At 39.1% G+C, this 16,754-nt stretch overlaps 1 protein-coding gene across 6 annotated transcripts in view; it reads right to left on the reverse strand.

Moving 5' to 3' along the window:
- Positions 1-15,873, reverse strand: part of myt1b (myelin transcription factor 1b) — a 40,362-nt gene extending 24,489 nt beyond the window's left edge. For all 6 annotated transcript variants that reach the window (XM_051880097.1, XM_051880098.1, XM_051880095.1 and 3 more), the window contains exons 1-5: positions 15,575-15,873; positions 8,115-8,215; positions 3,699-3,753; positions 2,487-2,517; positions 416-478 (exon numbers count right to left, since the gene is read on the reverse strand). In XM_051880097.1, coding sequence (XP_051736057.1) covers positions 416-478; positions 2,487-2,517; positions 3,699-3,753 — 149 coding nt within the window. In that variant the 5' untranslated portion in view covers positions 8,115-8,215; positions 15,575-15,873. The remainder of the gene's footprint in view (positions 1-415; positions 479-2,486; positions 2,518-3,698; positions 3,754-8,114; positions 8,216-15,574) is intronic.
- Positions 15,874-16,754: the final 881 nt, after the last annotated feature.

A 16,754-nucleotide genomic window follows, 5' to 3' on the forward strand; every position in this document is an offset into this window, starting at 1 on the left:
ATTATACCACAATAAAATAAGAAACAGAGAGAGAAAGAGAGAGTGAGAGAAGGGAGGGAGTGGTGGAGGGTGGAATTCAATAAAGTCTTCACCTAGAAAGCCTTGCTATCGGACGGGCAGCGGAGATAGATCTATAAACATGAAGCATCTCAAATGGCTTCCTGAATGTATACATGTGTAAATAAACATAACTGTAATATCTTTCCAATAATCAATACCCTGCCTAAAGACCTCTATTAGGGAAAGCGAGAGTAAGGGAGAGAGAGGGAGATTGTCATTATTAGAGGAAAAGATGAAGATTAAGATGATCTAGTCTACGGGCTGAACAGCGATTGGATCAGGATAGGCTATGTGGCTGCAGAGGGAGGTGAATCAGGGGCTACGGAGCACCACACGGGCATGTCATCTGTCGTACCTTCTGTGTCGGGCATATTTGCCACTGATATGGCCTGAGCCATTGCATCCTGGAGTAGGGCAGCTGAACAGATAGAGGGGGTCAAATTAGAGATGCTGTATAGCTTTTGTTATTTCGTTGTGGTTGTGTGTTAAATAGTTCATCAGGAGCTGTATTTCCAAGGCCAGTATAAAACAAACAAACATAGATTTTCAAATTTAGCAAAATAATTGCTTCGTCAATACGATGGAGCTGTGATTGATTTCCGTTTCCTGCGGCTACCCTTCTTTCGTTTCATGAAATCCCTCCCGTCTTTCACAGAAATCCCTAGTATTTTGTCAATTTGTTTCATTGGCATTTTCATTTATTACCAGCAAACAGTGGTGAGATTTGAACTCGAATTATATCTTCACGCTCACAGGTGTTCAGACATGATCTGTGTGTGTGTGTGTGTGTTTGTAGTTTGGTGATATATGAATCATGACAGATGGTTGCTGTGGCAGTGCATAGGCATCAGAACGTCATTCCAAAACTTACACATTTGGCTAATTTGATTAGCTTTCAGCTACCAGTAAGTGTGTAGTAATTCTGTTTATTATTTTATAAATTTTTTTGACAGTTTTTATGGTGGAAAATGCTAAAAAAAAAAAAAAAAAGAAGTAAAGTAGGGACGCACAATATAGCTGCGGTCAAATTGGTACTGATAAATGTCGGATGATAAATGTGACTTTTTAACATCATTATATAAATTTATACAACAATTATTACTTGTTCCATACCAGATCGATTTAGGCAAAGTTGCGTTTCATAACTTTATATTTTTAAATCTATAACTAGAGCGCTGCTTTTGTTCTTTTGACTAAACTGTTTGCTTGTGTTTATTTCCTATTGTACAAACTTTTTATACTTTTATATTGGCTTTATTGTTCATTTAAATATTATTGTCCAATAAATAATATGCCATTTTACGTATTGAGAAAGTTAGTCTGTTAGTGATTGTGATTTCGACTTCAGTGAAAGTTACATTATTACGCCAATAGATGGCAGCAAAGACTGTCTTTATGAGTGTGTCAGTGGCAAAGACTTTTATGTTGAAAGAGATTGAAACAATGTTGTAAACAAGGACATTATTTTTACTTTTAACAACAAGTTATAAGACACAAGCGACAAATACATTGACTAGTGCTGTCATGGGAAATCCCCTTAACTGTTAAAAGGATACTAAGACAAAGATATCGCTTTCCTCAGCAGATAATTTACCCCCTCAAAATGCTGTCGGAATGAAGAGGGGTCCCACTTCCGCTACCTCGCACTGGGCCCCGCCTCATGGATGGGACGGCCCTGTAGAGCCATATCGCACCCCTACTCGTGTGATATTGCTCCTATAATACACTGTATGAGATATATTTAAGTCAGTAAATTATACCAAATGATAATGCGTTATCACTAGCTGGTCTACATATTTTTAAACATAAGAAATAATACAATATTACAGCTAAAAAACCCCGCTAGATACATGACATATCTTGTCTTGAAGCATTTATAATTCTGTTCTGCTGCATGATGAAAGCATATTTGGTCGTCTTTTGAGCAGCGCTCTATTTAAGATCCGTGACAGAAAACGGCCATGAGCAGGTTCAGTGACCCTGACGGCTAGTGAGTGTGTTATAAATTCCACTCTTGCAAACTTCATAGAGCACTTGACAGTAAAAGGAAAATGTGGAGAATAACTTCACGAGCTAAGAATATGAGGCTTTCATATCCCTCACACACAGATTTGGTATTGCTGGGTTTATAGGTACGAACTAGCAGACACTGCCATTTGAAACAAATGCAAACAAAAAGGACCATGCGTACAGTAAAAAACCTGTGGACGCATTTATTAGATTTCTATTGATGTGAGTCATTTTGTTAATGATAATTATTGTTGAAATGAGTTTGTTACATTAAAATGGTTTTTGGTTGTAAAGCGACGTGCATTGTGAGCCAAATAATGTCAAAACATGATCAAACATGGATTTAAAACATAAAGAAAAAATTGCTGCCGAAGAAAAAATGGCATATTTAACTTTACAGAACTAATCTGTCTTACCTCAGCTCCTGTCCAACAATCTCCGAGGGAACTGCAGAGGGAGAGACAATCAGGAACAGAAAAATAAGCAGAAAAATCTAAAGCTGCAAATAATTGCATAGAACCACAATCAATAAATCACAAATACATACAGACCCCAGGAGGCCATATGCAGTAACATTCATGACTGCATTACCAAGAAGAAACACACACAGCAGTACATATACATACATATACACAAACACCTGAGTCAGCCAGAACATTGAGCCTTGATGATGGAAAATTTTACAATATGCACGAATCAGCACGAAAATATGATTAATTGTTCCAGTTCAGTTTAGTGGTGAAATCAGAGCAAAACTGCTGATGGTTAAAAAAACAGCCTCTCTCTAATCAATTTATTTTAAAACAATAAAAACTGTCAAAGAAAAGTCATGCAAAAAAGAAATGAATGCAAGGAATGTTCGTCCCTAAGTCTAAAAAAAAAGCAAAAATCTTTTGTTAAATACATTTCAAATAATAAACTCTAGTCACAACCATATAAAGTGGTATTCACATTATTTGCACCAGGATACTAGAAATGAATGTGACATCACTATTTTGCAAAGTATAGTATAGAACTTTTGTATTTTGTATTGAAACTCCACCCACAGAAATAATAATAGTTCAGTTCATCTGACATTCCTTCTGCTAAAGGATGATTTGCAGCTCAAATAACACATTTTTGTATGACTGAATTACTTATCTTTAACCTTCCTTTACTTCCATTGCATGTGTATTATTAAAACCTTTTTTACAAGCTGAGAGATGAGTCAGAATTACTGATGGTGCATGGTATTTGACAGTATTCACATATGCTGTCTATAGAGCTGGACTTTTATTGAACCCAGATCTTTCCTCTAAAAACAAACAGTTGGATAATCTGGTCATGCATATAAAATTGTAATATTTCAAAGCATTTCTTTAACTTTCGACATTGCGTTTGGTTGAGCGCTCTTCTCTCTCACAAAGCTCCATTTAAACTTACTGAATGCTACATAGTGAATAGGATTTTCTTGCAAAAGGACCTCTAGAGACTCCAAGTGCAGGATTATTTGAGAGAAGCTAAAATATTAGATATGCCTAGAGCGAACATATAAGACATGCTCAGCTGACCAGTGAAAGAAATGAGTTTTAGAGGTGAGAGAAAAAGAGAAAGACAGAGTGAGAGCGAGAGAGAGAGGGTTCACTGACCTCTTCCTGCTTTGGACCGTGTGCGAGTGCGCTTGTCATCAGTATCCAAACTCATCTGTCAGAGAGAAATGTAGAGAGTCAAGACTACAGCTATAGATGGAGGAGAAACAGAGAGAGACAAGCTAACACACGCACACACACACTCTCAGGGTCACACATACACACCATACATTCAGGTTAATGAAGTCATGAATAATGTATAAAAAACACTTTCATAGTGTAAATACTCACTGGGAGCACTATTTCACTTTTATACTGCAAACACTAAGACAGAAAGATAGATCAACAGAGAGATGGATAAACAGACAAAGAATGGCAGATGGACAGACAGACAGACAGAACAGACAGATGTAGAGAGAAAAAGATAGATAGATAGATAGATAGATAGATAGATAGATAGATAGATAGATAGATAGATAGATAGATAGATAGATAGATAGTAAAATGAACGACAGACAGAAAGACAGAAGGACAGAAAGACAGACAGACAGATGGATAGACAGACAAAGAAAAATGAATGACAGATAGATAGACAGATAGATAGATAGATAGATAGTAAAATGAACGACCGACAGAGAGACAGACAGATAGATAGATAGATAGATAGATAGATAGATAGATAGATAGTAAAATGAACGGCCGACAGAGAGACAGATAGATAGATAGATAGATAGATAGATAGATAGATAGATAGATAGATAGATAAAAATGAACATACGATAGATAGATAGATAGATAGATAGATAGATAGATAGATAGAAAAATGAACGACAGACAGACAGACAGACAGATAGATAGATAGACAGATAGATAGATAGATAGATAGATAGATAGAGAAAAATGAATGTACGATAGATAGATAGATAGATAGATAGATAGATAGTAAAATGAATGACCGACAGACAGACAGACAGACAGACAGACAGACAGACAGATAGATAGATAGATAGATAGATAGATAGATAAAAATGAACATAAGATAGATAGATAGATAGATAGATAGATAGATAGATAGATAGATATAGATAGAGAGATAGATATAGATATAGATAGAGAGATAGATAGAGAGATAGATAGAAAAATGAACGACAGACAGACAGCCAGATAGATAGATAGATAGATAGATAGATAGATAGATAAAAATGAATGATAGATAGATAGATAGATAGATAGATAGATAAAAATGAACGATAGATAGATAGATAGATAGATAGATAGATAGATAGATAGATAGATAGATAAAAATGAACGATAGATAGATAGATAGATAAAAATTAATGATAGATAGATAGATAGATAGATAGATAGTAAAATGAATGACAGACAGACAGATAGATAGAGAAAAATGAACGTACGATAGATAGATAGATAGATAGATAGATAAAAATGAACGTACGATAGATAGATAGATAGATAGATAGTAAAATGAACGACAGACAGACAGACAGACAGATAGATAGATAGATAGATAGATAGATAGATAGATAGATAGAACAACAGACAGATGGAAAGAAAAAATTACAAACAGACAGAATAAATAAAAATAACCTTTAAATGGCAGTAGATTTTGCAGTGTTTTCTCCCTCCTAACCTTTATGTACCCCTCATCAGCTTATAAATTACTGGCCCTGAACAATAAATCTGATTGGACGGACACAGAGAGAAACAGCAGTGCATGGCATCTGCCAGACGAGCCCATTTCACGGCCCCATGGCAAGCTCGAGTGGTAATTACAATTGCAATATTAACCGCAGCAAAAGAAATAATACAAACACACGCACTCCAAATCACTGTAATTCCTCCCGCACAGAGTCCCCGATCGCTACACTCGCTGCGCTTTCTGGCACAAAAGGAGCAGGTGTCAATCCTTCTCAGTCTCGCTCACATACACACACACACACACACACATACACGCAGGGAAGTCTGCTCACTGTAAAGCCATTGGATCTTTTCTGGCGGCACAATGGTGCCATTAGCTTTGATTACTTTACTGCGATTTAAATGGAACGGAATCCTTGAAAATCCACGAAACTCTCTCCTTTTGACCCTCCGCGAGCGCTGCTCACCCCGCTCCCAGCTGCCGCCTTTAATACAGCGCTGGAGCTGGCAAGGGCACACTGCACTTTCACAGAGGAGTTTCTCTTTCACACGCTCCCTTTCTCTTTCTTTTTTATCCCTGCGCACTCTCTCTGGCAGTGCCACTTCCTGTTGATTGCCGACTTTTCAGCACGGGCGGATAATGAGTGTGTTGTGTTGCATTTGAGGGAGTTTGCGTATGAGGCGATGAAAGTTGGCTGTGTGTGTGTGTGTATCCGGGCAGACAGGTGCACAGAGCCTCTCTTCCTCTCTCAGGGGTGTTTTGATCACAAGCACGCATGTGCTCGAGCAACAAGCCGGCTTTATGCGCGCGGATACTCGCTTCGCACATTCTGAGCTCGACTCGCCAGCCTGCGAGGAAAGTTTTCTCACATAGATGATCAAATAGCTCTTGGGAGACGGCGGACACAAACACTGAGCGTTGTGTTTTGTGCGGTTCGCCCATCTGCGGGTCTTCTATGCCCTCTCTGTATCTCCGAAACAAGCTTTGTGACTTTCTGACCCCAAGCACAAAAGCCAGGGGCAGATGCATGTCGTTTTATTCTTTCCCCACTGTAGCTTCCTCTAGTCTTTCACTGCCGTCTCCTTAGTGTCAACACATGAATCAAACAGGCCGTGAGGGAGCCCGAGCGGCTTTCATGTTTGTGTAACCATAGCTACGCATCTCTTTCGAATAGGTGAGCGCATCAGAGTTTGAATTCCTTTTTTATTTTGAATTCCAGCTCATTAAATCTGCATGCTCGCGCGAAGGTGTTTGTGATGAGCAAGACAGTGTCATCTTTCTTTCGTAATATCATTCAAAGGCCTTTTAATGTTTTCAAACCTGTCCTTCCCCTGCGTTTTTAATTACGACTGTTGGCAGAGAAATGAGTGAGTGATCGTGAGAAGGAGGGAGAACTGGAAAAGGAGCGGAAATTTGGCAGAAAAATGCCAACGCTAAGATAAAGCCAACATTTTTTTTTTACCACTTAGAGTGCGAGAACGTCCGCGCATCCCTTCGGGCCGTGTGCTACATTATTAATTGTGTCCCTCTCTTCTCCATACAAGCGGACGGAGTCGCTCCTCCGTGCTCTTCTGACAGCTCTATGTAAATTGCTGGCTGGGGGCAATGACTTCACAAAGAAGGTCACCCCTCCTCCTCCGGTGCGCATAAATGAGCCTTTTATTCATTTTCGCATTTACAAGAAGAGGACGCCACCAGACCCGGATTTGTCAACCATTGCTGGAGTGACAGGACTACTGACATCTCCAAAATTACCTGCGGAAAGCATCGGCCAATTAAAGAAGGCCGATGCGGTCGCCAAGGAGATCTGAGCCATCTATCAAGGGAGCGGAGTTAACATGCACTCTCACGGCCTGATTGACAACCGGGAGAGGTTTATGTTTCTGTATGTGTGTATAAACGCACACTCGCGTTGTGCGTCTCTTTCTTGTGTGTTTTCTTTTAAGAGCTTGTGGTAGCATGAGAATAAGCTCGGCTCTGATTCCTTTGCACGCAGTTGGATGACGCTGATCAGTCGGAGTTTGGTATTATCTAATTGGATGCTCTTAAAAGCGCTGCCTGCAACTGCAACCCTTTAAACATTTCAAATTAGATCGATAAATCAATCGCTTCAGATGAACTCTTTCCATCAGAGTGAAAAAAAAAATACATTTATGGGCCCACGGGAGAGAGCGAAGACTCTCTTACTCTCGTTTTTTTTTTTTTTTCTCTCCCCCATTAGAAATCTCTTCCAATGAATTTCCCAATGCAGAAGTGAAAGAGATAGATGGTTGAAAATGTGGTTTGTTCCAAATAAAAAGCATGAAGAAGAAAGAGTGAAAGAGGAGGAAAAGGGATGCATCCACTTAAAGCCAAAAACACACACCTAAGCAGAAAAAGGAAAGGGGGGAGGAAAGAGGATGAGAGAGAGAGAGACTTTCTTTTATGTTGATGAAAGATAGCAAACAAAAGCAGCTCAAGGACATCCCCGCTTTCAAACCTCTCCAGTTTTCCTAAATAATGCAAGAAAGCTCTAAAAATGAAATTAGGTTGAGTCGAACAGCCCAATTCTTCATAATTACGGGGCGCGGGACACTTTAAAATCTCAGCTCATTCAGAGGGGGGTTAGGTTGCTCTGCCAAAACCCATTCTAGGTCAAGCTGGCATGAACTGCGCACATCGCGGTAATACAACGCTGACTTCCTTTCATAGTGTGCTGACAGACAGAACTGACGAATGTCATAAATGTATAGCCCTTTTTCGCCCTTAATTGTGCCAACTTGGCAGGAAGCCCACGTTTCCGCGTGGCGATTGGCTGACGGGCTCGTGCAACTCACTTTGATTGGTCGGCTCTGCAGTCTGAGAGAGGGCCGGCAGCGGCTGATCTTGTCTCCTCGCGTCCAGCGCTGGTTCAGGAGTTTCCCCCGGTACTCATTTTCTGTTTGAGAAAAGAGAAAGCAATAAATGAAAATGAAGGGAAAAGACATGTCATGTCAGCATCTGCGCTGGCAGTTGGAAGAGTTTTGCGGAGCGAGGCCAAAGGAGTGTTCGGTTCGAACGCTGTAACAGACTGATTCAGCAGTGAAATGGCCAGATCATCTCATCACCTGTCCACCTGCATCTGAAACCAGCAGCCTCAGCACAGGAAACACAACTCCCTCCATCCCAACAGCAAGACACACACTCACACGTATATATATATATATAGACTTCATGCCTCCCAAAAAATGTTATAAATTATACTATAAACAGAGTAGCCCTGTCACTGATCCACATTGTAAAGAGAATTGTTGGTTTAACTTAAAAAAAAATAAGTTACTTGTTTGCCTTAAAATTTTGAGTTCATTGAAATTAAAAATTTGAGTTAATTCAATTAAGGCGATTGGTTTAATCAAGAGAAACTCAAAATATTATGTTATCTGAATCACATTAATTATCTAAATTGATTTGACAAAAGAAGTGTATAGAAAAAAAGAGATACTTGCTTTTGAGTGTAAATGCATTAACTAATATAATACATTGACAGCACATATACAGTGCATTTATGTGTTAACTGAAAGGTGCTTAATGTCATATGTGTGAAGTGACAGTTTGACAGGTCATGATGGGGGCTGGGCCTTTTACACATGTGACCTATGCACTTCTAATTAAAGAGAGGCGAGAACTCAAAAAACTCACATTCGCACATACGCGCATACATATGCATGCTAAAGCACCCCAGCTGGAAGCTCTGTCAGTCTGCTATTAGAATCAATCACTTTTGTGCATTTTTATTGAGCTTTTAGCAGGCAGGAGTGTAAGAGAAGGGAGGGGTCACAAAGACAGGGGGAGGGAATTTGGTCAGTAAATAATGAATCAACCATAAATCAGATTTTTTTCCCCTCCTCCTTTCTTTTTTTTTTCATCAGGGTAATAGTCCATCTCTCCATAAACCAGCACCCCACCCCCTCCAGCACACACATGATAGACACGCATGATAAAAGAGTGTCCCAATAAAATCTGATGCAAAAAATCCCCTCAGCTCAAGCACTAACATGCTTGTGCTATCAAATTCAGGGCATATAGAAATAATTATTATATTCATCAACGAGCACAGATCCGCCATTGTTCATGAAATCTCACAGCTGAGACCCCGGTTCATAACTCACTTTTGTTTAGCCGTCAACAATGATGCAGGCAACAAACTCTTAAAAGTTCTGAGAAAATCTTCTGTGGATTTGAACATTCGAAACGCATAAAAACCTATATTCTAACCCGTCAAGCTTTGCCTTTGAGATGATCAGAGGACATCAGAGAACTTTGTGTTTTATCAGTGTTCAGTTATCAGTTGTGTTCAGATCTTGAATCTCTCTGTCAAGCATAAAAGTCCAATAACATGTTTTTGTGTTGAGTAAAAATAGTATATATATATATATATATATATATATATATATGCACATGTATTTATTTATTTATATAATTTTTTTTTACTTAAAATTGTAAAAATCAGGCACATTGTTTATCTTATATATATATATATATTTATATTGATTCTATATATATATATATATATATATATATATATATATATATATGCACATTTTAATTCATATAATTATTAACAAATATTTTCTTTACATTTTTTTAGTTGATGTGGCAAATTGTAAAAATCAAGCACAATTTTTTCTTTTTATATATATATATATATATAGATAGATAGATAGATAGATAGATAGATATATAATGATTCAAAAAGTATATATATGGGCACACTTTAATTCATATAATTTCTTTAAAAATATGTTCTTTACATTTTTAGTTGATTTGGCAATTTGTTCATATCAAAACACTTTTTGAAGCTATCGTTCCTTCCATTTGCAGTTTGCAGTCTTATGGAATTTTATGGAATTTGTTTTTTAATCATCATCTCTATTAGAATTATTGTTTTCAGTTTCAGTATATTGTAGTAAGAGGTAAGAAACATCTGCCATTCTCCTTTTGCCTCTTCTGCTCTCGCCTGTGCCCTTTCTTTTAATTTCCTCTCTTTACCTTTATCTCAATCTGGTGTTTTCTTCCTTTAAAGGAGGCTTCCATCTGTTTCTTATAGGGCACTAAAACTCACCTCGCTCTCAGAGAGAACGCCAAAGAGCGGGAGAGCGAAAGAGAAAGAGTTTGCTGTCAGTAAAAGAGAAGCCTTTAAACATACCAAGCTTCTGACTCTGTCTCTCTCTCTCTCTCTCTCACTTCCCCCTCTAACATCTGCCCTTCTCTCTTAGCAAGCACAAAATAAACAAAGCAGGCAGATCTGATTTGCCTCCTAAAACTCTGTGCAGCAGCAACAACCCAGAAAAAGACAGGCAGGATGCCAGTCATCAGAGTTAGAAAGCTGTAGGGCATTGTCAGTAAAAGCATTTCCAATGCCCCTTACACACACACTCCCACGCCGGCACGGAACAAAACGCTTATTTATCAACTTTCAGCCCTCTTCTAAAAAGTGACTACAACAGCACTACTGTGCATCCTTCCCCCCAACGCTCTCTCGCTTTTTCTCGTTCTACAAATTTCAAGCCAAATAAACAGAACCGCGAGGCGCAAAGGACTCTTTAAAATCCCACCATAAACCCGGGCCGTATAGCCGACTCCACACTTTCAGGTCTTCTGAAATGGCACAGCCCCAATAATCCACCCCCTCTATAACCTTGATGGCTCAGGTGCCACTCATTCTAAAGGGAAAGGCGACATTAATAAAGCGAAACAGTTCATCATTTACAGAAGGGTTAGAGACACTATTATCTGATTGGCTCCTGTGAATGTTCACTTTAAAGTATTACACTACAAGAGGAACAAGAGATTAATAAATGATCTGTGATAGTTGTGCTACTGCGAGACAGTCAAAGGAGACAGAGATGAGTGTAAACAAATCAAGAAAATCATGTCATGCAGATGAAATCCATCATAGTGATGCAGAGTTGTCTGAGACAGACATAAATCCATAGTTTAGATTAAATAGGAATGGATGCCTTCACAGTAATCCACCAGTGACACATCTGCACTCTCTGCTCCAGTTAAGCAGGATTTAACTTCAACTTTGTGATTAGAGAACAAACAGAAAGCTCTTAACAATAGCAAAGGTGAAAGAATAACGTTAGCCTGCGAGACGCACTCAAACCTAGATATTAAAAAACAACAATACCACCAAAATATATTTAACATTTGTGGTGCATTCATGGTATCATTCTTTTCAGAAGATTAAAAAAATCGACTTGTGTCTGAAAGTCAGCAGCAGGTAATACAATTAGATTCTCCTTCATGTCAAAACGACTCAAAGTGCCTTTGAGAGCTACGGGCTTTCGTTTTTTCTTTATGACACACAACGGAAAACACCATGACAACCACGAGCAGCAGAAAGAGGCCAACTCAGAAAAGAGTGACTCTGCGTTAAAGGAGCAATGGCAGAATTCGCCTTTGTCTGGGCTTCTTAAATAGACAGACACAATCTCAAGGATACGGACAAGTTAAGAGGTTAAATATCAATGTTCTTTATTAAAGCTTATGCTTAGGTGTGCTTCCAGCGTGTGGAAACACGTGCGCCGCAGTGAAGCAGAAGTTGGGCGAAACTTGATTCATCCCAGTAACTTGATTCTAAAATGATTCTTTCAGATATGTTCAGTGCCTCTGTTTGTGGGGCTGTATCTAAAATGGCATACTACACACATTCATACTATAAAGAACATACTATTTAGTGGTCACAAAGTAACTTATTCAAAATAAGTACCTACTAAAGAGACCTAAATCGTTTTGCGTGTCTTTTAGTGTTCAATGAATGCGTCACTGAATCATTCACTCAACTGATTCTTTTAAAACACCCGGTCATTCTCGACCAAAACGAGACTTATTATAATAAAATATCCTATTATAATACAGTCTGCGTTCAAGTCTACTAAGAGAAAAAATGTTTAAACTTCATACGTGTGACTTACATGAAGAATAAAGTAGCCTAAGTGAGCGAACAAGATAAGTTCATTCTGTGTCACACTTGAACTCGACTCCTTCATTCAAACGGGCGTGTGTTCTTCACATCCCGGACTCGAATTATATTTGCTCGCGCCATAGTCAAATTTTAAACGCAGGAAAGGCTTCAAAAAGTGAAACTAAATGTAAAGCAGGACATTTGAGCGAACAACAAGGATTCTTAGACCTAAACACCGAACTTTAAAAGCAGGAAATCAGTTATGCGTTTCAAAAAAGAAAAACTTAAGTGAATTAAATGTAAATCAGCACACATGAATGAACAAGAACGATTCTTAAAAGATTTGTTCAAAACACCGAACAAAACAACGGCGGGGTTGTCGCGTGAGACTCAAACAGCTCAAACATGCATTCTAAATCACCGATCAATTCAGCTGCACGCAATTCAGTGTTTCAAGGCTTAAAGGCTGCTCTAAATGGCACCTTTCTTCACTAATGATAGGGGCGACCCTGACCCTCGGCCCTGGTGGCGTGGCTTTTTGCTGTGCTCTGAATGAGAAGAGCGCAATTTGGCCCAGCTGCTCCATTCCACATGTTTATTACTCTCTCCTCTCCGGCAAATCCACGGCACCTGCTGCATCTTTATTTTCTTCCCACTTTTATATCACTAGTTTCCTATCCTATGGACTAAGCGATAAACAAACGCCTATTTCGAGCGTTTAGTGCCTTTGGACAACCAAAATGAGCATTAGGATCAGTATATCGCAAACACCCCTACTTGAATATGATAGGAATTAATCCTTGGATAAGATTAAACGGCGATCTGTGAAGACCCAGATTTCATGATGCGGGTGAAAAGAGCGTCTGCATCCTCCAGATGATATATCATTTGTGTATAAGACTGAGCACATTGTTTGGTTATGTTAACGTGGCTGACAGAAATAATTGAGAAAACTTGCAAGGATTCCCCCCACCGCACAGATAGCAGCATCCCATTTTATTAAACTCTGGAGGTTCCTGACGACTGCGCAATTCTGCGCAATTTCCGCAAACAAATAGATAGGATCTTGTGAAAGTTATTACAAAACCAGTTTCTAGGCGAGCGAGATAAAATAAACGACTCCATGAATCAATGTTGCGCTCAGGTGACCTTTATTGTACACAGCGCTGAATAGCCTATATCGTGACAATTGGATGTTGCTAAAATGCGGTACCAACACAACATTAGCAGCAATATTTGTCAGTTGATACAGTCATGTTTGGAGATATAAGTGTTGTAGGCTAACTCTTTTTTCGCTATGCATCTCAAACTTTGGTATATTTTCATACAAATTAGTTGAGAATCTACAACTTATCTCAAATACCACGGCAGGTTGTACAGGTGTTGTGGCGAATTTCGACCCCCCTGCCAAATTATTGCCTAATCTTAACCCCACTCCAAATCCTAACCTTTCCCCCACACCTACTCCTAAACCGGTAACAGAAAACTTTTAAATTTTAAAATTTTGTCCAAGACTTTGTGTGTGTGTGTGTGTGTGTGTGTGTGTGTGTGTGTGTGTGTGTGTGTGGTGATAATCAAATGTACTTGTTAAATAAATCATTAAATTATCTTGCAGGTTCAGTTGAAGTATGATGGAAAATGTGACAAGCCTCAAAATTTGCCCTGCTGTTATTTTTATGAGCAGATGTATATCAAATTAATAAAGAGAACCTGTTGATTCAGATTATATCTTAAAGTTTTATCATTTAACATCCATTAACACAAATCACATTATAAACGAGAGATGAAAATTATTTTTTGATCCTGTAACTCCTTTATATAGTGACTTACAGCTTCTATCATCACCTCCTGAGGGCAGTGCTCATATATGGTTATTTCACCCCCCGTAGCTCTTGTTTAATTGGCTAAACTGATGGTGTTACACCTCACCCTGTTCTCCTCTACACCACTGATAGTGGAATCGCTGGCTGTCATAGAGCCAGAAGCCTCAAACTATGAGAAGTTAGACACACTGAAAGCTCACTAACTCCAGTTACTTTTCTCATAGCATGAGGCTTCTGGCTTTAGGACAGCCATATTTAACATATAAAACAACAACAACAATAATAATACACACGGTTCACTGTGATTACCTTATCACATAACCGACTCAGATAATTCACGTTCACTATGTCCACCATTTTGGTTGCAGGTGCTTTGATATTATACTTAATACATACAATACAACAGTGAATGACTAACACATTAGCCCCGGAATACTGAGCAATACGAGACAGAGACGCATTAATCACTCATTAGAAATGAACAGGGGCGGGGATGGATGCAGAGAATGGGCGTTATTGCTTCAACTCTCATGACTTTTCTTCTGCGCATCTCACCAGGGGCGGTTGACATTTAAAGAGAGCATCTCTCCACTCTGTTTTCTGCAGCAGGAAATCAAATGGCCACCCCTCCTTCTTCTTCTTCTTCCACGCCATTCGTGCACTCGGCCGGGAGTCCTGCGCTACACCCATTGTTCGACCTTAATTACACAGAGCCATATGGAAGCAACTCCGTATGTGTGCCAAAAGATGGAGATTTTATACAACTACATGACAGTGAGCACTCACAGTGCGATCCCGCCGAACCTATCAACCGGATAAATTATAAACGCACAAGCACATAAACGAATGAAAGCTCCAAACGCGATGAAGTGGATTAAGGAATAAACAGTTTTGTCTAACGCACGCCGCGCGCAGTAATCAGTATTTATACGCGAGAATAAGAAGGCAGATGAGGAATATTGACACTGCATTCCCGATTGATCTCTAGGCTCAAACGCACGCACGATTTCTGTGCCAAAGTGAGAAAACAAATAGGCATCGCTGCGTTTGTTCAAGAGCGCCATAGCTGACTGTTTCTCCATCACTTTTTCCATGTCAACTCCACACACTCTCCGCTGGAGCTTCTTCTAGCAGGGAAGCATGGACACACTCACACTATCTCCTCCGAAACAGAAGCCAGCAAACATCTTAGTTCAAAGATGATAAAAATCAATCATCGATCATACAAGTGCGATGAGGCTAAAATATGAAAATAAAGCGACACCCTTCAACGTAAAAGCCATTAACCTTGATCTGTAGGGCATCTCGGAATGGGATGATCTAGATATTTAGTCTTCATCCTTGGCTAGGAAATGATATAATAATACATTTATAATATCATTTAACAACTCAACCCATGACTATAAACCATGAGGTCAGCTGTATATATCAAAAATCCCCCTGAAAGGATTTGGTAATTAACAAAAAGAATCAAAACTATTTATATTTCATATACTATAAAGCCAAATGACATGATCATGATTACCTGAGTGTGGAAAAAAATAATCCCGAAAGCTGCTTCGACAGACGCTTCTTTCGTCTTCGTCGTGTATTCAGTAAGCTGTGAGACAGTTTGGGGTAAAATATCCCATTTATAGATTTTTCTAAAAGAAAACTAAACTCTACTTCAGTAGTATCCCGGCAGATTCAGTGACAGCGGGGAAGAGGTTCGGCTCTTCGCTGGTGCTGCTACGGACGAGCGAGGATCCAGAACGGGGCGGTATGAACGCTACTTGTTTGTAAGCAAAAACATGGCTTCATTTGCCTTTGTCAGCGAGAAAACGTAATATTGACTTACCTTTCCCTCATGAGCCATTGTCCCCCACCTCCTCCCTCCGCCCTTTGCCATGACATCACGAAAGCTGTAGTAAAACCTACAACATCGATGGGCTGGGCTTTGAATATCCCCCCGCAATAACTCAACGGGCATGTGTACAGCCATGCACACTCTATTTCATACTCTTTCTCAGTGCACACACACACACACACACATGATCACTCTCCCTCTCTAACACCCACACCCACGCAGCTACTACAAGGGATTTATACAAGTTCTCCTTTGTGCCAGGAACAAGATAATCATAAAGGTTCTTTAATGGTTCAGCAAGACCATGATATCCCTCTATGGTTATTGAGTCGGTTCTATGGTTCATTGGAGATTAAAAAACATCTTTTATATTGCAATATATTCAAATCAGTATATTTGCTTCTCAATCTTTTGAAGCCCCAGTATATATGGTTTTCAAAAGAACTAGAGAGTGAAAAGTTCTTAAAAAGGTTCTTCTATCGTATATGCAAGCTTTATTTTTAAGAGTGACAGAAACACGCTGTCGGATAAGTAATAGAGCGAAAGCGTATTTAAAACATCAAATATTCTTATAGTTCAGAGTGCGCGTCGGGTCGCTGTTACTTTAAATTCTAATAGCGTAAGCTGCTTATTTTACGCCCAGTGATTAATCTTTAATATTGCACAAAAGCATGCATATGTCGTTGGTGTTATCTGAACCCTCCCTCCTGACTCTTTCCGAATGGTACTGTCCAGTGCAGTGATTCACACAACACACATTTCATGGGCAATGCCCCATTGGTAAAGTTAGCGGAATATATTATGATAAGACTATCAGACTACTGCCATTATATTACTACAGACTACTGCCATATATATA

The sequence above is a fragment of the Ctenopharyngodon idella genome, chromosome 22 (genome assembly GCF_019924925.1).
Source record: "Ctenopharyngodon idella isolate HZGC_01 chromosome 22, HZGC01, whole genome shotgun sequence".
In the NCBI taxonomy this organism is placed as follows: domain Eukaryota; kingdom Metazoa; phylum Chordata; class Actinopteri; order Cypriniformes; family Xenocyprididae; genus Ctenopharyngodon; species Ctenopharyngodon idella.